Consider the following 22,466-nt stretch of genomic DNA (forward strand, 5'->3'; position numbering starts at 1 on the left):
GTGTGCAGGACCCATAAGACTAGCACTTAAGATTTAGTCCTACACTTTACTGAAAGTATGATTGGGACGCTTGATAACTAACTTTTAAGCGCAGCTTTGAGCCAAGAATTTTTTTACTCTTAAGTCAATTCTTAGCAGTGTTCTTGTGAGTAATTCTAAGATGTTTGATAAATACGGGCCTAGGTACTTCATCTTATCCTGAGTAATGAAGAATTAATGATTTTCACCTGTGATATATTGATTGAGTGAATTGGCAGGTGCAGGAAAAAATTAATCTTGTCACGAGAAAGGTGGAGCCATGCTGATTTACATCTGTATAAATTTGGATGGTAGCACCCTAAAGTGTTGTTGAAACAAGCTTGGCAATAATGGGGTTTTGGCAGGTTGGATTTGGATTGGTGGTTATTCTTGCTCTTGGATTTTCTGATGCACAATGGAGTGCAAGAACAGCCCGTAATCGCAGTCCAAGTGAGTTTAGGCCTAGGGCATTAGCTCAAGCTTCGCAACAGGCTGATTCCAGGATGACTGTGGTTTCCAGTAAACCTGTGTTTGTGCCACAAACATTCCCTGCTCAGTTTCCTCTCCAGACACCAGTCAGGACTGACTTTGGAAAGCAATCTCAAGATTTCATGGGTGTTCAATCAAAAGAGCTGTTGCAGGGTCCAGTGGCGAAACTGACGTGGAGCTTTCCAAGTCTACCAGAGGAACCGCAGCCAGCCGCCGTTCCTTTTGAGTTGCCGCGTCCTGTCCCTGCCAACCGTGTAGCTGCTCAGTGTGGAGAGAATTCGGTATATGTGGAAGTGATGAAGGACTTCTTTGGGACTGGACTCCCACTGGTGTCCTCTGCTTTTACACTGGGAGGCTGCACTGCAACTGGAGAGGATCCTTCTGCTCAAGTTCTCATCTTTGAGTCTGAACTGCATGGATGTGGCAGCACCTCAATGGTAGGGTTTTATTTTGGTGTTACTCACAGAAAATATCCATGATTGTATTCTTTTAACTTTTTTTTTTTAGGTGACTGGGGATGAGCTTGTCTATTCGTTCAACATCATCTACACCGCAAAAGCGGTTTATGGTGTTCCTATTCTCAGGAGCAGTAGTGCAATGGTTGGTATCAAGTGTCATTATCCAAGGTGAGGATTAAATTGGAGTCCTGCTGGATCTGCTGATCCCACTCTTTATAGACATGAGATGACCCCTTGTTTAACTCCTACAGAGCACATAATGTGAGCAGTGACGCCTTATTGCCTACTTGGATCCCATATTCCTCAACTAAGGTTGCAGAGGACCTCTTTGTCTTCTCCCTTAGGCTCATGACTGGTTGGTGTATCCCATACAGATTTGTAGCAAGCTTGTGAACCTGTGCTAAGACCTCTTTTTTGCAGATGATTGGCTGTTTGAGCGACCTTCTAACCAGTACTTCCTGGGTGACGTGATAAATCTTGAAGCATCAGTGCATTTGTACAGCCATGTTCCCGTCCGTGTGTTTGTGGACAGCTGTGTGGCTACTGCAGTCCCAGATGTCGCTTCTGTCCCCAGATACTCCTTTATTGAGAATAATGGGTAAGAGTTGCTACGTCATGTATACTGGCTTCCAGAAAGGTCTTCTAACTGGGTTCGGTTTACAGGTGCCTGGTTGATGCGAAGCTCACGGGATCCATGTCTCACTTTATGCCTCGGACTCAAGGTGATAAGCTGCGGTTTCAATTAGAGGCATTCAGGTTCCAGCAAGCAGACAGTGGACTGGTATGTTTGCTGTGCAACTCTTTGTATGATCTGTTACCATGGTATACAAACAACTGTCTTTGCAGGTCTACATCACATGTGTTTTGAAGGTGGCTGCAGCAACCTCAAGTTCTGAGCAAAAAGCTTGTTCCTTCTCTGCTAATGGGTATGTTGCCTGCTAGATGGTTGTACAGGTAAACTGGTTGCCATCAACTTACCTGAGGGTGTTTCTTGTCAGTTGGGTGTCCGCAGATGACTCTGACCAGGTGTGCGGCTGCTGTGACTCAACTTGTAGCGTCAGAAGTGGAAGTGATCGGCTGCTTACGGGTATGGACTAACACTAACTTGTTCTTGTCATTCATGGTTTTAGTTCTAACTAATCATTTGTTCCTCAGATCTACGATGGGAAAAAACATCTGTTGGCCCCATCAATGTTAAGGACTATGGCCAAAAAATAACTGGAAATGCCTTGTGATTTAATAAAATATGATCTTAATGTTTGTGTATGTCTTTACTGGCACAATAGTAAACTCATTTATACCGGTTACATGATCTGACTGTTCAAATATGCATCACAATGCCATTTACTTCTGTAACTACTGGCCTGTGTGGGTTCTGATAGTTTGATTCAGTCACTTGTTAGGCCTGTTGCAAGACTAGACTATACAAATATGACCATGGTGTCTGACCATAGAATTCTGAGGAGCAGTTTTGAAGTGTAACGTGTGATTGAGCTGGCTCTTGCCATCTTGGCCGTGTCATTCCTGAGTAACTAAAAATAGGCAAGGAGGTAAACTGTTGGTGGAGCTCAGGTGATCACTAACAGACAAACACCAATCCACCTGTCATGCCCTTAATTATTCTAACCTTCAAGGCTTTAATGTGAGTTATAAAGACTCACTGCCCCCTCACAGTTGTCATGAAGAGCAAAATTAAACATCGCTATAGACTAAAGGCACAATTTATACCAGGCTGTAATTTTTTTTCTTTCTGTAAAGTTGTGCATTTTTAACATGGGGCTCTGATATTCTGTTCCTGTCTCTAGTGGCCAGTTGATTGACTTGCAGTGTAAGTCACTTCAGTACTGGCGTCGAGAAACTTGGGGAGGTTGTGGCTTGGTCACATTAAAATGCATTCCGACGGCATCACATCCTTTCTAGTGCTCTGTGAAGTCTGGATTTCTGGGGATTCAAGCCAAGCGGCAACACATGACTTGAACTGCAATTCATCAACTGGGCCTTTATTTACCCATATGGAAAAGTTTTGCTAAAAATGTGATCCTAATGTTCCAACAGAAAACTGTAAGGATTGTATGTGCTGCAAAAACCACACATACAAATTGCACTAATGTATTTTCAATCATATATGTCCTACACTGTAAAAAAAAAAAAAAAATGCTGGATTGTGTTAACTACAACCCCTCCAAATCAGATATTTCTTTAGAAAATTAATTAGTTAAAATGAATAAAAATTGGTAACCCTAAAGTAAAGAAAATATTTACTTATATATGTGAATGATAAATATATTAAATTATTTAGCTGCATATTAAAAATACATGAGGAATTGCTGCTTTCAATTTGAAAAATGTGACTATATTTACTTATATATCATGTATGTCATTTTATTTGATGTGCATGTGATATACCCAAAAATATATTGAACAAAATATATTACAAAATAAAAGGAACTGTAATCCGTTACAGTTACTGAGAAAAAATGTGCTATTATATTAGTTATCTATGAAATGTTAATGATAACAAAGGGTTATATATATATATATATATATATATATATATATATATAGGTCCTTCTCAAAAAATTAGCATATGTGATACAAGTTCATTATTTTCCATAATGTAGAGATAAAAATTAAACTTTCATATATTTTAGATTCATTGCACACCAACTGAAATATTTCAGGTCTTTTATTGTCTTAATACGGATGATTTTGGCATACAGCAAAAGTTTTATTTTTATCATTACATTATGGAAAATAATGAACTTTTATCACATATTGCTAATTTTTTTAGAAGGACCTATAATTTTATATATATATATATATATATATATATATATATATATATATATATATTATAGGTCCTTCTCTATTATAGCTCCTTATTTTCCATAATGTAATGATAAAAATAAAACTTTTGCTGTATATATATATATATATAACCCTTTGTAATCATTAACATTTCGTAAATAACTAATATAATAGCACATTTTTTCTCAGTTACTGTAACGGATTACAGTTCCTTTTATTTTGTAATATTTTTTTCAATATATTTTTGTGTATATCACATGCACGTCAAATAAAATGACATAAGTATAGTCACATTTTTCAAATTGAAAGCAGCAATTCCTCATGTATTTTTAATATGCAGCTAAATAGTTTAATATATTTATCATTCACTTATATAAGGAACTATTTTCTTTACGTTAGGGTTACCCATTTTTATTCATTTTAACTGCTAATTAATTTTCTAAAGTAATATCTGATTTGCAGGGGTTGTATTTAACACAATCCAGCATTTTTTTATTTATTTTTTACAGTGTAGGACATATGATTGAAAATACATTAGTGCAATTTGTATGTGTGGTTTTTGCAGCATATACAATCCTTACAGTATTCTGTTAGAACATTAGAATCACATTTTTAGCAAAACTTTTCCATATGGGTAAATACAGGCCTAGTTGATGAATTGCAGTTCAAGTCATGTGTTGCCGCTTGACATTAAAGCCTTGAAGTTTAGAATAATTAAGGGCATGACAGGTGGATTGGTGTTTGTCTGTTAGTGATCACATGAGCGCCACCAACAGTTTACCTCCTTGCCTATTTTTAGTTACTCAGGAATGACACGGCCAAGATGGCAAGAGCCAGCACTTCAAAACTGCTCCTCAGAATTCTATGGTCAGACACCATGTTAAGATTTTTATAGTCTAGTCTTGCAACAGGCCTAACACAAGTGACTGAATCAAACTATCAGAACCCACACAGGCCAGTAGTTACAGAAGTAAATGGCATTGTGATGCATATTTGAACAGTCAGATCATGTAACCGGTATAAATGAGTTTACTATTGTGCCAGTAAAGACATACACAAACATTAAGATCATATTTTATTAAATCACAAGGCATTTCCAGTTATTTTTTGGCCATAGTCCTTAACATTGATGGGGCCAACAGATGTTTTTTCCCATCGTAGATCTGAGGAACAAATGATTAGTTAGAACTAAAACCATGAATGACAAGAACAAGTTAGTGTTAGTCCATACCCGTAAGCAGCCGATCACTTCCACTTCTGACGCTACAAGTTGAGTCACAGCAGCCGCACACCTGGTCAGAGTCATCTGCGGACACCCAACTGACAAGAAACACCCTCAGGTAAGTTGATGACAACCAGTTTACCTGTACAACCATCTAGCAGGCAACATACCCATTAGCAGAGAAGGAACAAGCTTTTTGCTCAGAACTTGAGGTTGCTGCAGCCACCTTCAAAACACATGTGATGTAGACCTGCAAAGACAGTTGTTTGTACACCATGGTAGCAGATCATACAAAGAGTTGCACAACTAACACATACCAGTCCACTGTCTGCTTCCTGGAACCTGAATGCCTCTAATTGAAACCGCAGCTTATCACCTTGAGTCCGAGGCATAAAGTGAGACATGGATCCCGTGAGCTTGGCATCAACCAGACACCTGTAAACCGAACCCAGTTAGAAGACCTTTCTGGAAGCCAGTATACATGACGTAACGACTCTTACCCATTATTCTCAATAAAGGAGTATCTGGGGACAGAAGCGACATCTGGGACTGCAGTAGCCACACAGCTGTCCACAAACACACGGACGGGAACATGGCTGTACAAATGCACTGATGCTTCAAGATTTATCACGTCACCCAGGAAGTACTGGTTAGAAGGTCGCTCAAACAGCCAATCATCTGCAAAAAAAAGGGTCTTAGCACAGGTTCACAAGCTTGCTACAAATCTGTATGGGATACACCAACCAGTCATGAGCCTGAGGGAGAAGACAAAGATGTCCTCTGCAACCTTAGTTGAGGCATATGGGATCCAAGTAGGTAATAAGGCGTCACTGCTCACATTATGTGCTCTGTAAGAGTTAAACAAGGGGTCATCTCATGTCCATAAAGAGTGGGATCAGCAGATCCAGCAGGACTCCAATTTAATCCTCACCTTGGATAATGACACTTGATACCAACCACTGCACTACTGCTCCTGAGAATAGGAACACCATAAACCGCTTTTGCGGTGTAGATGATGTTGAACGAATAGACAAGCTCATCCCCAGTCACCTAAAAAGAAAAGTTAAAAGAATACAATCATGGATATTTTCTGTGAGTAACACCAAAATAAAAACCTACCATTGAGGTGCTGCCACATCCATGCAGTTCAGACTCAAAGATGAGAACTTGAGCAGAAGGATCCTCTCCAGTTGCAGTGCAGCTTCCCAGTGTAAAAGCAGAGGACACCAGTGGGAGTCCAGTCCCAAAGAAGTCCTTCATCACTTCCACATATACTGAATTCTCTCCACACTGAGCAGCTACACTGTTGGCAGGGACAGGACGCGGCAACTCAAAAGGAATGGCGGGTGGCTGCGGTTCCTCTGGTAGACTTGGAAAGCTCCACGTCAGTTTCACCACTGGACCCTGCAACAGCTCTTTTGATTGAACGCCCATGAAATCTTGAGATTGCTTTCCAAAGTCAGTCCTGACTGGTGTCTGGAGAGGAAACTGAGCAGGGAATGTTTGTGGCACAAACACAGGTTTACTGGAAACCACAGTCATCCTGGAATCAGCCTGTTGCGAAGCTTGAGCTAATGCCCTAGGCCTAAACTCACTTGGACTGCGATTACGGTCTGCTCTTGCGCTCCATTGTGCATCAGAAAATCCAAGCGCAAGAATAACCACCAATCCAACTCCAACCTGCCAAAACCCCATTATTGCCAAGCTTGCTTCAACAACACTTTAGGGTGCTACCATCCAAATTTATACAGATGTAAATCAGCATGGCTCCACCTTTCTCCTGACAAGAAAATTTTTTTTCTTCACCTGCCAATTCACTCAATCAATATGTCACAGGTGAAAATCATTAATTCTTCATTACTCAGGATAAGATGAAGTACCAGGATAAGATGAAGTACCAGATAAATTGCCCAGGGCCCGTATTTATCAAGCTTCTCAAAGTGCTATTTTTGTCTTAAGTGCTGAGAATACATGACATTTACTCCTACTTTCAAACTTAAGTATAAAAGCAAGTTATCAAATTTCTTAAAGCTAAGAATCACTCTTACTCTCCCAATTATTTAAGACAGCTCGAGAGGTCTCTCAAGTGGTTAGGAGTTGCCAGTAGGGGCTTGTGATGGCGCTATGGAGACAGAGACATGCGCAAATCTTTCAATAGAGGGAGAATGTGTTCTAAATGTTTGACGACAAATAGTTCATCAAACAGTATCGTTTAGACAGAGCAGACATCATCTTTTTCAGCACTGGTTAATGTTGTGTTTTATAAAATAAAAAAAAAAAAAAAAAAACACTGTTCGAGTAATTCAGCAAGCAGTAGCGATCGTTTCTCTCTCCTGCCATGTCGGTTTTCTTTTGGAATCATTTGGATAAGATGAAGTACCTGGGCCCGTATTTATCAAACATCTTAGAATTACTCACAAGAACACTGCTAAGAATTGACTTAAGAGTAAAAAAATTCTTGGCTCAAAGCTGCGCTTAAAAGTTAGTTATCAAGCGTCCCAATCATACTTTCAGTAAAGTGTAGGACTAAATCTTAAGTGCTAGTCTTAGAGTGGATTTACGACACTTTGCTGTGCCACAAATGGAATTTTGGATGATGTCATAGGCATGAACCAATCACTGAATAGATGTCCTTATTTAAGAATATAAAGATAAATTCACATTGAATGGTGAAATTCCTAAGAGGAGTTTACATTCAATACACATTTGACAATAAAGAGTTTTCAAGAGAATACATTATAATATACACATTTTAAATGAAAGATAAACATGTTTTCATCCATGTATTTTTTTTTTTAACTGGTTTGTTGTTAAATTGCCTATATATAGCCTAGATTTTTTTATATATATAATCAGCCACCATGGATTCCAAAAGAAAACCGACATGGCAGGAGAGAAACGATCGCTACTGCTTGCTGAATTACTCGAACAGTGTTTTTATTTTATTATTTTATTTTTTATAAAACCCAACATTAACCAGCGCTGAAAAAGATGATGTCTGCTCTGTCTAAACGATACTGTTTGATGAACTATTTGTCGTCAAACCTTTCGAACACATTCTCCTTCTATTGAAAGATTTGTGCACGTCTCTGTCTCCTCAGTGCCATCACAAGCCCCTACTGGCAACTCCTAACCACTTGAGAGACCTCTTGAGCTGTCTTAAATAACTGGGAGAGTAAGAGTGATTCTTAGCTTTAAGAAATTTGATAACTTGCTTTTATACTGAAGTTTGAAAGTAGGAGTAAATGTCATGAATTCTCAGCACTTAAAGCTGGGCATACACTGTGCGATTTCTATGGGTTTTCAGCAAGGTTACCTACTCACACTGTACGAGTAGATCGCATGCGATGCAAAGCCAAAGCTCACGATTGATGTGCTCTCACTGTGCAGTCCGACCGTCGAGCGCGTCTTGACTGCTCACACTGTACGGGTGAAAAATGCGCAATAAAACCCCCGTGGCGACGATAGACCATTATGTATTATAGAGAGGTAAATGCATCAGCTATTGATATCAAGAGTATTTCGAATTTATGTATAAAATTATTATTATTATTAGAGTAGGCCTACTTTTATTATTAAATTGATATTACATTAATTTGCCCCCTCCCCCAACAATAATGCATAATCGACACACTGCATAATAAAATAATAGATAGATTACTCCTCACTATTTAAAAACATTTAGCCCGATTAAACAAGGAATTATAGGTCTAATTATATGATTTAATGTCAGAACACTGCAATAATAATGTCCGTCTCAATGAAAAGTAAGAGCAGATTTATCTAAAAACAACTTGTTTAACACAAAATGGGCCTACTTCTATTCTATTTTTTCTCACAATATGGACCAAAATAGAGATATTAGGAAAATAAATAAGAAAGAAAATAAGGCAATAGGCTATGTTATCAGTATGTTGAATTACATTTATCTCTTGTTGTCTGAGAATATGCGCCGAAAGCTTGTCAGATTTTACTTTCACTTTCTGTAGTGAATAATTGACTGGGTTTGAGACTGCGTTTAAACTGCGCATTGCGTGATATCCACTGACTCGAGTTCATGAAGAAAAAGAACACATTGCAACATGACATTGTGTCAAGATGGAGAAGGTTCAATTTTAATTAATATTAAAAAAAAATAATGATCAATTAGCTAAATTAATAATATGCACTGGATATATACAACACAAACTGGAGGCACAACAGTTTAATTAATTTCTGCTATTTGATAGCTGCCTACATAATTAAAGATCTCCCTCTTTTCATTTTCTTCCTTAATGCTTTTAAAAATTAAATGGTTGAACTTCTGCTTTCGCGCATGCACAGTAAGGGGAAATAGGGCAATCAGTTCGTGGCTTTGCTTCAACTGTGCGATAACCTCACGAGGGGCGAGCAGAATTTCTGACACGCCAGAAATTCATCCGACCATCCGATTCCCGATCGTGAGAGGTTTGTCACCCCTCGTTTCCCCCTGTAAACTGCAGGAACACCTCGCGACAAACGACGCACGATAAACCTGAAAATCGGCCCGACCCAAAAAAGAGTCGCACGAGTCAGAATTCGGCTCGAAATTGGACGAAAATCACACAGTGTATGCCCGGCTTAAGACTAAAATAGCACTTTGAGAAGCTTGATAAATACGGGCCCTAAGTAATGAAGAATTAATGATTTTCACCTGTGACATATTGATTGAATGAATTGGCAGGTGCAGAAAAAAATTATTCTTGTCACGAGAAAGGTGGAGCCATGCTGATTTACATCTGTATAAATTTGGATGGTAGCACCCTAAAGTGTTGTTGAAGCAAGCTTGGCAATAATGGGGTTTTGGCAGGTTGGATTTGGATTGGTGGTTATTCTTGCTCTTGGATTTTCTGATGCACAATGGAGCGCAAGAACAGCCCGTAATCGCAGTCCAAGTGAGTTTAGGCCTAGGGCATTAGCTCAAGCTTCGCAACAGGCTGATTCCAGGATGACTGTGGTTTCCAGTAAACCTGTGTTTGTGTCACAAACCTTCCCTGCTCAGTTTCCTCTCCAGACACCAGTCAGGACTGACTTTGGAAAGCAATCTCAAGATTTCATTGGCGTTCAATCAAAAGAGCTGTTGCAGGGTCCAGTGGCGAAACTGACGTGGAGCTTTCCAAGTCTACCAGAGGAACCGCAGCCACCCGCTGTTCCTTTTGAGTTGCCACGTCCTGTCCCTGCCAACAGTGTAGCTGCTCAGTGTGGAGAGAATTCAGTATATGTGGAAGTGATGAAGGACTTCTTTGGGACTGGACTCCCACTGGTGTCCTCTGCTTTTACACTGGGAAGCTGCACTGCAACTGGAGAGGATCCTTCTGCTCAAGTTCTCATCTTTGAGTCTGAACTGCATGGATGTGGCAGCACCTCAATGGTAGGGTTTTATTTTGGTGTTACTCACAGAAAATATCCATGATTGTATTCTTTTAACTTTTCTTTTTAGGTGACTGGGGATGAGCTTGTCTATTCGTTCAACATCATCTACACCGCAAAAGCGGTTTATGGTGTTCCTATTCTCAGGAGCAGTAGTGCAGTGGTTGGTATCAAGTGTCATTATCCAAGGTGAGGATTAAATTAGAGTCCTGCTGGATCTGCTGATCCCACTCTTTATGGACATGAGATGACCCCTTGTTTAACTCCTACAGAGCACATAATGTGAGCAGTGACGCCTTATTGCCTACTTGGATCCCATATGCCTCAACTAAGGTTGCAGAGGACATCTTTGTCTTCTCCCTCAGGCTCATGACTGGTTGGTGTATTCCATACAGATTTCTAGCAAGCTTGAGAACCTGTGCTAAGACCTCTTTTTTGCAGATGATTGGCTGTTTGAGCGACCTTCTAACCAGTACTTCCTGGGTGACGTGATAAATCTTGAAGCATCAGTGCATTTGTACAGCCATGTTCCCGTCCGTGTGTTTGTGGACAGCTGTGTGGCTACTGCAGTCCCAGATGTCGCTTCTGTCCCCAGATACTCCTTTATTGAGAATAATGGGTAAGAGTCGCTACGTCATGTATACTGGCTTCCAGAAAGGTCTTCTAACTGGGTTCGGTTTACAGGTGCCTGGTTGACGCGAAGCTCACGGGATCCATGTCTCACTTTATGCCTCGGACTCAAGGTGATAAGCTGCGGTTTCAATTAGAGGCATTCAGGTTCCAGCAAGCAGACAGTGGACTGGTATGTGTTAGTTGTGCAACTCTTTGTATGATCTGCTACCATGGTGTACAAACAACTGTCTTTGCAGGTCTACATCACATGTGTTTTGAAGGTGGCTGCAGCAACCTCAAGTTCTGAGCAAAAAGCTTGTTCCTTCTCTGCTAATGGGTATGTTGCCTGCTAGATGGTTGTACAGGTAAACTGGTTGTCATCAACTTACCTGAGGGAGTTTCTTGTTAGTTGGGTGTCCGCAGATGACTCAGACCAGGTGTGCGGCTGCTGTGACTCAACTTGTAGCGTCAGAAGTGGAAGTGATCGGCTGCTTACGGGTATGGACTAACACTAACTTGTTCTTGTCATTCATGGCTTTAGTTCTAACTAATCATTTGTTCCTCAGATCTACGATGGGAAAAAACATCTGTTGGCCCCATCAATGTTAAGGACTATGGCCAAAAAATAACTGGAAATGCCTTGTGATTTAATAAAATATGATCTTAATGTTTGTGTATGTCTTTACTTGCACAATAGTAAACTCATTTATACCGGTTTCATGATCTGACTGTTCAAATATGCATCACAATGCCATTTACTTCTGTAACTACTGGCCTGTGTGGGTTCTGATCGTTTGATTCAGTCACTTGTGTTAGGCCTGTTGCAAGACTAGACTATAAAAATATGAACATGGTGTCTGACCATAGAATTCTGAGGAGCAGTTTTGAAGTGTAATGTGTGGTTGAGCTGGCTCTTGCCATCTTGGCCGTGTCATTCCTGAGTAACTAAAAATAGGCAAGGAGGTAAACTGTTGGTGGAGCTCAGGTGATCACTAACAGACAAACACCAATCCACCTGTCATGCCCTAAATTATTCTAAACTTCAAGGCTTTAATGTGAGTTATAAAGACTCACTGCCCCCTCACAGTTGTCATGAAGAGAAAAATTAAACATCGCTCTAGACTAAAGGCACAATTTATACCAGGCTGTAATTTTTTTTTCTTTCTGTAAAGTTGTGCATTTTTAACATGGGGCTCTGATATTCTGTTCCTGTCTCTAGTGGCCAGTTGATTGACTTGCAGTGTAAGTCACTTCAATACTGGTGTCGAGAAACTGGGGGAGGTTGTGGCTTGGTCATATTAAAATGCATTCCGACGGCATCACATCCTTTCTACTGCTCTGTGAGGTCTGGATTTCTGGGGATTCAAGCCAAGCGGCAACACATGACTTGAACTGCAATTCATCAACTGGGCCTGTATTTACCCATATGGAAAAGTTTTGCTAAAAATGTGATTCTAATGTTCCAACAGAATACTGTAAGGATTGTATGTGCCGCAAAAACCACACATACAAATTGCACTAATGTATTTTCAATCATATGTCCTACACTGTTAAAAAAAAATGCTGGATTGTGTTAAATACAACCCCTGCAAATCAGTTAGATATTTCTTTAGAAAATTAATTAGCAGTTAAAATGAATAAAAATGGGTAACCCTAAAGTAAAGAAAATATTTACTTATATATGTGAATGATAAATATATTAAATTATTTAGCTGCATATTAAAAATACATGAGGAATTGCTGCTTTCAATTTGAAAAATGTGAATATATTTACTTATATATCATGTATGTCATTTTATTTGATGTGCATGTGATATACCCAAAAATATATTGAACAAAATATATTACAAAATAAAAGGAACTGTAATCCGTTACAGTTACTGAGAAAAAAATGTGCTATTATATTAGTTATCTATGAAATGTTAATGATAACAAAGGGTTATATATATATATATATATATATATATACATATATGTATATATAGATTACATATATATATATATACAGGTCCTTCTCAAAAAATTAGCATATGTGATAAAAGTTCATTATTTTCCATAAAGTAAAGATAAAAATTAAACTTTCATATATTTTAGATTCATTGCACACCAACTGAAATATTTCAGGTCTTTTATTGTCTTAATACAGATGATTTTGGCATACAGCAGAAGTTTTATTTTTATCATTACATTATGGAAAATAATGAACTTTTATCACATATTGCTAATTTTTTTAGAAGGACCTATAATATATATATATACAGTCTTGTTCAAAATAATAGCAGTACAATGTGACTAACCAGAATAATCAAGGTTTTTAGTATATTTTTTTATTGCTACGTGGCAAACAAGTTACCAGTAGGTTCAGTAGATTCTCAGAAAACAAATGAGACCCAGCATTCATGATATGCACGCTCTTAAGGCTGTGCAATTGGGCAATTAGTTGAATTAGTTGAAAGGGGTGTGTTCAAAAAATAGCAGTGTGGCATTCGATCACTGAGGTCATCAATTTTGTGAAGAAACAGGTGTGAATCAGGTGGCCCCTATTTAAGGATGAAGCCAACACTTGTTGAACATGCATTTGAAAGCTGAGGAAAATGGGTCGTTCAAGACATTGTTCAGAAGAACAGCGTACTTTGATTAAAAAGTTGATTAGAGAGGGGAAAACCTATAAAGAGGTGCAAAAATTGATAGGCTGTTCAGCTAAAATGATCTCCAATGCCTTAAAATGGAGAGCAAAACCAGAGAGACGTGGAAGAAAACGGAAGACAACCATCAAAATGGATAGAAGAATAACCAGAATGGTAAAGGCTCAGCCAATGATCACCTCCAGGATGATCAAAGACAGTCTGGAGTTACCTGTAAGTACTGTGACAGTTAGAAGACGTCTGTGTGAAGCTAATCTATTTTCAAGAATCCCCCGCAAAGTCCCTCTGTTAAAAAAAAGGCATGTGCAGAAGAGGTTACAATTTGCCAAAGAACACATCAACTGGCCTAAAGAGAAATGGAGGAACATTTTGTGGACTGATGAGAGTAAAATTGTTCTTTTTGGGCCCAAGGGCCACAGGCAGTTTGTGAGACTACCCCAAACTCTGAATTCAAGCCACAGTACACAGTGAAGACAGTGAAGCATGGAGGTGCAAGCATCATGATATGGGCATGTTTCTCCTACTATGGTGTTGGGCCTATTTATCGCATACCAGGGATCATGGATCAGTTTGCATATGTTAAAATACTTGAAGAGGTCATGTTGCCCTATGCTGAAGAGGACATGCCCTTGAAATTGTTGTTTCAACAAGACAATGACCCAAAACACACTAGTAAATGGGCAAAGTCTTGGTTCCAAACCAACAAAATTAATGTTATGGAGTGGCCAGCCCAATCTCCAGACCTAAATCCAATTGAGAACTTGTGGGGTGATATCAAAAATGCTGTTTCTGAAGCAAAACCAAGAAATGTGAATGAATTGTGGAATGTTGTTAAAGAATCATGGAGTGGAATAACAGCTGAGAGGTGCCACAAGTTGGTTGACTCCATGCCACACAGATGTCAAGCAGTTTTAAAAAACTGTGGTCATACAACTAAATATTAGTTTAGTGATTCACAGGATTGCTAAATCGCAGAAAAAAAAATTGTACAAAATAGTTTTGAGTTTGTACAGTCAAAGGTAGACACTGCTATTTTTTTTGAACACACCCCTTTCAACTAATTGCCCAATTGCACAGCCTTAAGAGCGTGCATATCATGAATGCTGGGTCTCATTTGTTTTCTGAGAATCTACTGAACCTACTGGTAACTTGTTTGCCACGTAGCAATAAAAAATATACTAAAAACCTTGATTATTCTGGTTAGTCACATTGTACTGCTATTATTTTGAACAAGACTGTATATATATATATATATATATATATATATATATATATATTATAGGTCCTTCTCTATTATAGCTCCTTATTTTCCATAATGTAATGATAAAAATAAAACTTTTGCTGTATATATATATATATATATATATATATATATATATATATATATATATATATATATATATATATATATATATAACCCTTTGTAATCATTAACATTTCATAAATAACTAATATAATAGCACATTTTTTCTCAGTAACTGTAACGGATTACAGTTCCTTTTATTTTGTAATATATTTTGTTCAATATATTTTTGGGTATATCACATGCACATCAAATAAAATGACATACATGATATATAAGTAAATATAGTCACATTTTTCAAATTGAAAGCAGCAATTCCTCGTGTAATTTTAATATGCAGCTAAATAATTTACTATATTTATCATTCACATATATAAGGAAATATTTTCTTTACGTTAGAGTTACCCATTTTTATTCATTTTAACTGCTAATTAATTCTCTAAAGTAATATCTGATTTGCAGGGGTTGTATTTAACACAATCCAGCATTTTTTTATTTATTTTTTACAGTGTAGGACATATGATTGAAAATACATTAGTGCAATTTGTATGTGTGGTTTCTGCAGCATATACAATCCTTACAGTATTCTGTTGGAACATTAGAATCACATTTTTAGCAAAACTTTTCCATATGGGTAAATACAGGCCCAGTTGATGAATTGCAGTTCAAGTCATGTGTTGCCGCTTGGCTTGAATCCCCAGAAATCCAGACTTCACAGAGCACTAGAAAGGATGTGATGCCGTCGGAATGCATTTTAATGTGACCAAGCCACAACCTCCCCCAGTTTCTCGACACCAGTACTGAAGTGACTTACACTGCAAGTCAATCAACTGGCCACTAGAGACAGGAACAGAATATCAGAGCCCCATGTTAAAAATGCAAAACTTTACAGAAAGAAAAAAAAATTACAGCCTGGTATAAGTTGTGCCTTTAGTCTATAGCGATGTTTAATTTTGCTCTTCATGACAACTGTGAGGGGGCAGTGAGTCTTTATAACTCACATTAAAGCCTTAAAGGTTAGAATAATTAAGGGCATGACAGGTGGATTGGTGTTTGTCTGTTAGTGATCACCTGAGCTCCACCAACAGTTTACCTCCTTGCCTATTTTTAGTTACTCAGGAATGACACAGCCAAGATGGCAAGAGCCAGCTCAATCACACGTTACACTTCAAAACTGCTCCTCAGAATTCTATGGTCAGACACCATGGTCATATTTGTATAGTCTAGTCTTGCAACAGGCCTAACAAGTGACTGAATCAAACTATCAGAACCCACACAGGCCAGTAGTTACAGAAGTAAATGGCATTGTGATGCATATTTGAACAGTCAGATCATGTAACCGGTATAAATGAGTTTACTATTGTGCCAGTAAAGACATACACAAACATTAAGATCATATTTTATTAAATCACAAGGCATTTCCAGTTATTTTTTGGCCATAGTCCTTAACATTGATGGGGCCAACAGATGTTTTTTCCCATCGTAGATCTGAGGAACAAATGATTAGTTAGAACTAAAACCATGAATGACAAGAACAAGTTAGTGTTAGTCCATACCCGTAAGCAGCCGATCACTTCCACTTCTGACGCTACAAGTTGAGTCACAGCAGCCACACACCTGGTCAGAGTCATCTGCGGACACCCAACTGACAAGAAACACCCTCAGGTAAGTTGATGACAACCAGTTTACCTGTACAACCATCTAGCAGGCAACATACCCATTAGCAGAGAAGGAACAAGCTTTTTGCTCAGAACTTGAGGTTGCTGCAGCCACCTTCAAAACACATGTGATGTAGACCTGCAAAGACAGTTGTTTGTACACCATGGTAGCAGAGCATACAAAGAGTTGCAGAACTAACACATACCAGTCCACTGTCTGCTTCCTGGAACCTGAATGCCTCTAATTGAAACCGCAGCTTATCACCTTGTGTCCGAGGCATAAAGTGAGACATGGATCCCGTGAGCTTGGCATCAACCAGACACCTGTAAACCGAACCCAGTTAGAAGACCTTTCTGGAAGCCAGTATACATGACGTAGCGACTCTTACCCATTATTCTCAATAAAGGAGTATCTGGGGACAGAAGCGACATCTGGGACTGCAGTAGCCACACAGCTGTCCACAAACACACGGACGGGAACATGGCTGTACAAATGCACTGATGCTTCAAGATTTATCACGTCACCCAGGAAGTACTGGTTAGAAGGTCGCTCAAACAGCCAATCATCTGCAAAAAAGAGGTCTTAGCACAGGTTCACAAGCTTGCTACAAATCTGTATGGGATACACCAACCAGTCATGAGCCTGAGGGAGAAGACAAAGATGTCCTCTGCAACCTTAGTTGAGGCATATGGGATCCAAGTAGGCAATAAGGCATCACTGCTCACATTATGTGATCTGTAGGAGTTAAACAAGGGGTCATCTCATGTCCATAAAGAGTGGGATCAGCAGATCCAGCAGGACTCCAATTTAATCCTCACCTTGGATAATGACACTTGATACCAACCACTGCACTACTGCTCCTGAGAATAGGAACACCATAAACCGCTTTTGCAGTGTAGATGATGTTGAACGAATAGACAAGCTCATCCCCAGTCACCTAAAAAGAAAAGTTAAAAGAATACAATCATGGATATTTTCTGTGAGTAACACCAAAATAAAACCCTACCATTGAGGTGCTGCCACATCCATGCAGTTCAGACTCAAAGATGAGAACTTGAGCAGAAGGATCCTCTCCAGTTGCAGTGCAGCCTCCCAGTGTAAAAGCAGAGGACACCAGTGGGAGTCCAGTCCCAAAGAAGTCCTTCATCACTTCCACATATACTGAATTCTCTCCACACTGAGCAGCTACACTGTTGGCAGGGACAGGACGCGGCAACTCAAAAGGAACGGCGGGTGGCTGCAGTTCCTCTGGTAGACTTGGAAAGTTCCACGTCAGTTTCGCCACTGGACCCTGCAACAGCTCTTTTGATTGAACGCCCATGAAATCTTGAGATTGCTTTCCAAAGTCAGTCCTGACTGGTGTCTGGAGAGGAAACTGAGCAGGGAATGTTTGTGGCACAAACACAGGTTTACTGGAAACCACAGTCATCCTGGAATCAGCCTGTTGCGAAGCTTGAGCTAATGCCCTAGGCCTAAACTCACTTGGACTGCGATTACGGGCTGCTCTTGCGCTCCATTGTGCATCAGAAAATCCAAGAGCAAGAATAACCACCAATCCAACTCCAACCTGCCAAAACCCCATTATTGCCAAGCTTGCTTCAACAACACTTTAGGGTGCTACCATCCAAATTTATACAGATGTAAATCAGCATGGCTCCACCTTTCTCGTGACAAGATTAATTTTTTTCTTCACCTGCCAATTCACTCAATCAATATGTCACAGGTGAAAATCATTAATTCTTCATTACTCAGGATAAGATGAAGTACCAGGGCCCGTATTTATCAAGCTTCTCAAAGTGCTATTTTAGTCTTAAGTGCTGAGAATTCATGAAATTTACTCCTACTTTCAAACTTAAGTATAAAAGCAAGTTATCAAATTTCTTAAAGCTAATAATCACTCTTACTCTCCCAGTTATTTAAGACAGCTTGAGAGGTCTCTCAAGTGGTTAGGAGTTGCCAGTAGGGGCTTGTGATGGCGCTGAGGAGACAGAGACGTACGCAAATCTTTCAATAGAGGGAGAATGTGTTCGAAATGTTTGACGACAAATAGTTAATCAAACAGTATCATTTGGACAGAGCAGACATCATCTTTTTCAGCGCTGGTTAATGTTGGGTTTTATAAAAAAAAAAAAAAAAAAAAAAAAAAAAAAAAAAAAAACTGTTCGAGTAATTCAGCAAACAGTAGCGATCGCTTCTTCCTCCTGGCATGTCAGTTTTCTTTTGGAATCCATGGTGGCTGATTATATATTAAAAAAAAATCTAGGCTATATATAGGCAGGTCATTTAACAGCACACCAGTTTAAAAAAATTTATTAAATGGATGAAAACATGTTTATCTTTCATTTAAAATGTGTATATTATAAGGTATTCTCTTGAAAACTCTTTATTGTCAAATGTGTATTGAATGTAAACTCCTCTTAGGAATTTCACCATTCAGTGTGAATTTATCTTTATATTCTTAAATAAGGACATCTATTCAGTGATTGGTTCATGCCAATGACATCATCCAAAATTCCATTTGTGGCACAGCAAAGTGTCGTAAATCCACTCTAAGACTAGCACTTAAGATTTAGTCCTACACTATACTTAAAGTATGATTGGGACGCTTGATAACTAACTTTTAAGCGCAGCTTTGAGCCAAGAATTTTTTTACTCTTAAGTCAATTCTTAGCAGTGTTCTTGTGAGTAATTCTAAGATGTTTGATAAATATGGGCCCAGGGTCCGTATTTATCAAGCTTCTCTTAAGTGCTGAGAATTAATGAAATTTACTCCTACTTTCAAACTTAAGTATAAAAGCAAGTTATCAAATTTCTTAAAGTTAAGCATCACTCTTACTCTCCCAGTTATTTAAGACAGCTCGAGAGGTCTCTCAAGTGGTTAGGAGTTGCCAGTAGGAGCTTGTGAGGAGACAGGGACGTGCACAAATCTTTCAATAGAGGGGTGTTCGAAATGTTTGACGACAAGCAGTTAATCAAACACTATCATTTGGACATAGCAGGCATCATCTTTTTCAGCGCTGGTTAATGTTGGGGTTTATATATATATATATATATATATATATATATATATATATATTTTTTTTTTTTTTTTTTTTCTCTCCCTCCTGCCATTTCGGTTTTCTTTTGGTATCCATGGTGGCTGATTATATTAAAAAAATCTAGGCTATATATGGGCAGGTCAGTTAACAGCACACCGGTTTAAAAAATGTAATTAAATGGATGAAAACCGGTTTATCTTTTACTTAATGTGTGTGTGTATATTATAATGTATTCTCTTGAAAACTCTTTATTGTCAAATGTGTATTGGATGTAAACTCCTCTTAGGAATTTCACCATTCAATGTGAATTTATCTGAGAATATTCTTAAATAAGGACATCTATTCAGTGATTGGTTCATGCCTATGACATCATCCAAAATCCGGTTTGTGGCACAGCAAAGTGTCGTAAATCAACTCGACTAGCACTTAAGATTTAGTCCAACACTTTACTTAAAGCAGGGGTCTCAAACTCCCGGCCCGCGGGCCACTTGCGGCCCGGAGGATGATATTTTGTGGCCCCCTACTTCACATCAAATTTTAATGTTAGTGCGTCCCGCACGTTGCTCTGAAAACCATTTTTGGCGGAATCGTTGCGTGTGCCGCGCTTTATGCCTCACTTTGTGTGTGTGTGTGTGTGTGTTTGAGAGAGTTAGCTCGGCCCTCTCTCATGCAGTACAATTGGTTGACACCGCGTGATTGACATGTTCAGACAGTCGAAATGAATGTGGTTTAACAGCGCTCAAATGGCCAATCAAATCAAAGTAGGCAGGATTTACATTCTCTTTTGGCTCGTGCACATGCTCCCGCAGTCTTCACACACACACGAGCGTGTGTCAATCTATCGTGTAATGCTGTTGCGAAGAGAGACTATTCTTTCCGGTAAAATCACAAAACTAAATTGCACACACACAAAAGCACACAAAATGCAACGTTTCCATGCTCTTAATATACAATCATTGATGAACATTATAATGAAGAAAACTATATGAGCGGATTAAAACTGAACATTTGAGACGATTTACTAAAAGTCTACTATTAGACCACTAAGGAACTCAAATATAAACAGCGGATGTACGTATTTATTCACTCATGGGAATAATCTCGGGACTAATAATATTTGACAACAATTAATGCAAATATCGTTCAGAATTTCGTAGAATTTCGTTCACTGATCTGTTTGACCTGGTTATGGCCTTGCTTTTAAATAGTCTATTATTTTAAATAAAAATAAACACATTTATTATTTCAGTATTACATAATGATTTAATTTCTATTGGCCATATTTATTAGTACACAATGACCATCACACACCTGTTGGTAATAGATAGGTGCGAAGGATGAAGGATAAACAGATCCAAAAATCTCAAATATATTGGCAATAAAAATAAAAAAAACGAGTAAGCAAGAGAAGCCATGTTCATGTTCAGAAGAAACATTAATGTTGAAGAACTGTTAATAATAAAGATTGAGAATATTTGATCAGTTGTACTTTTTTTTTTTTTTTGGAAAATTTGGGCTAGAGAGGAGCAATTAATTGACTGATAGACAACTACTCTGTAAGTGTTTGTAACTTTTCTCATTTGATGGTTAGTTCATTTGTTGTTGGATAAGTGTGTCTGTGTAGTGCAGAGGTGTGTATTATTAGTTTTGGTATATTCTCTCGGTGTGTGTGGGAGTTAGCATTTGTTGAGTTAGCATTTGTTTGGTCATTGCCACGTTGGGAGTGAGTTTGTTGGGGGCGTGGCCAGCGAGGTATTAAAAGCCTCGTGTGTTTGAAACATTTTGGCTAGAGAGGAGCAATTAATTGACTGATAGACAACTACTCTGTAAGTGTTTGTAACTTTTCTCATTTGATTGTTTGTTCATTTGTTGTTGGATAAGTGTGTCTGTGTAGTGCAGAGGTGTGTATTATTAGTTTTGGTATATTCTCTCGGTGTGTGTGGGAGTTAGCATTTGTTGAGTTAGCATTTGTTTGGTCATTGCCACGTTGGGAGTGAGTTTGTTGGGGGCGTTCCCAGCTGCTTTCAATAACGATACTCAAGTGAGTATAAATAGCGTCATAGTCCGCGGCAGCGGAAGCGGCAGTGTGAAGCCCTCCTCATGTGAAGACCTACGAGTGTAAAGACTTCAACTCTTCCCAGTGCAACTCCGCCCGAGCAAGGACCCCGGCAAGGCACTTGAGTATCCTCTTCCTTTTCATTATTTGTGTTCGGTTCTTTTCTAATTCCTATCTGGCCTTTTCTCTGCTCTGTATTCACCATGTGCTTTCAAATCTCAACTATAACTACTAGCACTCGTAAATCACGCTCTGTACGCACGAGACGCCGTAATCCTAATAATTTGCACTATATCCTAACATCCTCTGCTACTTTACTCTTTATTCCAATTGGTCTCTGGAATTGCCAGTCGGCTGTAAACAAAGCAGACTTTATTTCATCTATTGGGACTCATTCTCAGCTTAGCCTCATGGCCCTAACTGAGACCTGGATCAAACCAGAGGACACTGCCACTCCTGCAGCCCTCTCAACCAATTATACTTTTTCACACACTCCTCGGCCTATTGGGAGGGGTGGGGGTACTGGTTTGCTTATCTCAAATGATTGGAAATTTGATCCATTACCGTCTCTACCAGCCAATTCATTTGAATCGCACTCAATCACTATTACTCACCCTGTTAAAATCCATGTGGTAGTGGTCTATCGTCCTCCAGGTCACCTCGGTAACTTTGTGGAGGAGTTGGATGTGTTACTTTCTAGCTTCCCTGAGGATGGCACTCCACTGATTCTGCTTGGTGACTTCAACATCCATCTTGATAAACACCTAGCT

At 38.9% G+C, this 22,466-nt stretch overlaps 4 protein-coding genes across 4 annotated transcripts; 2 read left to right on the plus strand and 2 right to left on the minus strand.

Moving 5' to 3' along the window:
• Positions 1–336: 336 nt before the first annotated feature.
• Positions 337–2,221, plus strand: LOC137075972 (zona pellucida sperm-binding protein 3-like). The gene is made up of 8 exons (XM_067444912.1): positions 337–944; positions 1,015–1,133; positions 1,217–1,320; positions 1,386–1,563; positions 1,629–1,746; positions 1,812–1,891; positions 1,964–2,052; positions 2,121–2,221. The coding sequence occupies exons 1-8, from the start codon at positions 369–371 to the stop codon at positions 2,198–2,200; spliced, it is 1,344 nt and encodes a 447-aa protein (XP_067301013.1). The 5' UTR covers positions 337–368; the 3' UTR covers positions 2,201–2,221.
• Positions 2,222–4,835: 2,614 nt separating this feature from the next.
• LOC137075973 (zona pellucida sperm-binding protein 3-like) lies at positions 4,836–6,722 on the minus strand. Its single transcript, XM_067444913.1, has 8 exons — positions 6,115–6,722; positions 5,927–6,045; positions 5,740–5,843; positions 5,496–5,673; positions 5,313–5,430; positions 5,166–5,245; positions 5,005–5,093; positions 4,836–4,936 (listed from the first exon to the last, which is right to left on the minus strand). Exons 1-8 carry the CDS (start codon positions 6,688–6,690, stop codon positions 4,857–4,859), a joined length of 1,344 nt encoding a protein of 447 aa, XP_067301014.1. The 5' UTR covers positions 6,691–6,722; the 3' UTR covers positions 4,836–4,856.
• A 3,061-nt stretch (positions 6,723–9,783) lies between these two features.
• On the plus strand, positions 9,784–11,662 carry LOC137075974 (zona pellucida sperm-binding protein 3-like). The gene is made up of 8 exons (XM_067444914.1): positions 9,784–10,384; positions 10,454–10,572; positions 10,656–10,759; positions 10,825–11,002; positions 11,068–11,185; positions 11,253–11,332; positions 11,405–11,493; positions 11,562–11,662. Exons 1-8 carry the CDS (start codon positions 9,809–9,811, stop codon positions 11,639–11,641), a joined length of 1,344 nt encoding a protein of 447 aa, XP_067301015.1. The 5' UTR covers positions 9,784–9,808; the 3' UTR covers positions 11,642–11,662.
• Positions 11,663–16,330: 4,668 nt separating this feature from the next.
• LOC137075975 (zona pellucida sperm-binding protein 3-like) lies at positions 16,331–18,224 on the minus strand. The gene is made up of 8 exons (XM_067444915.1): positions 17,609–18,224; positions 17,421–17,539; positions 17,234–17,337; positions 16,991–17,168; positions 16,808–16,925; positions 16,661–16,740; positions 16,500–16,588; positions 16,331–16,431 (listed from the first exon to the last, which is right to left on the minus strand). The coding sequence occupies exons 1-8, from the start codon at positions 18,182–18,184 to the stop codon at positions 16,352–16,354; spliced, it is 1,344 nt and encodes a 447-aa protein (XP_067301016.1). The 5' UTR covers positions 18,185–18,224; the 3' UTR covers positions 16,331–16,351.
• Positions 18,225–22,466: the final 4,242 nt, after the last annotated feature.

The sequence above is a fragment of the Pseudorasbora parva genome, chromosome 5 (assembly GCF_024679245.1).
Source record: "Pseudorasbora parva isolate DD20220531a chromosome 5, ASM2467924v1, whole genome shotgun sequence".
NCBI classification, from domain to species: domain Eukaryota; kingdom Metazoa; phylum Chordata; class Actinopteri; order Cypriniformes; family Gobionidae; genus Pseudorasbora; species Pseudorasbora parva.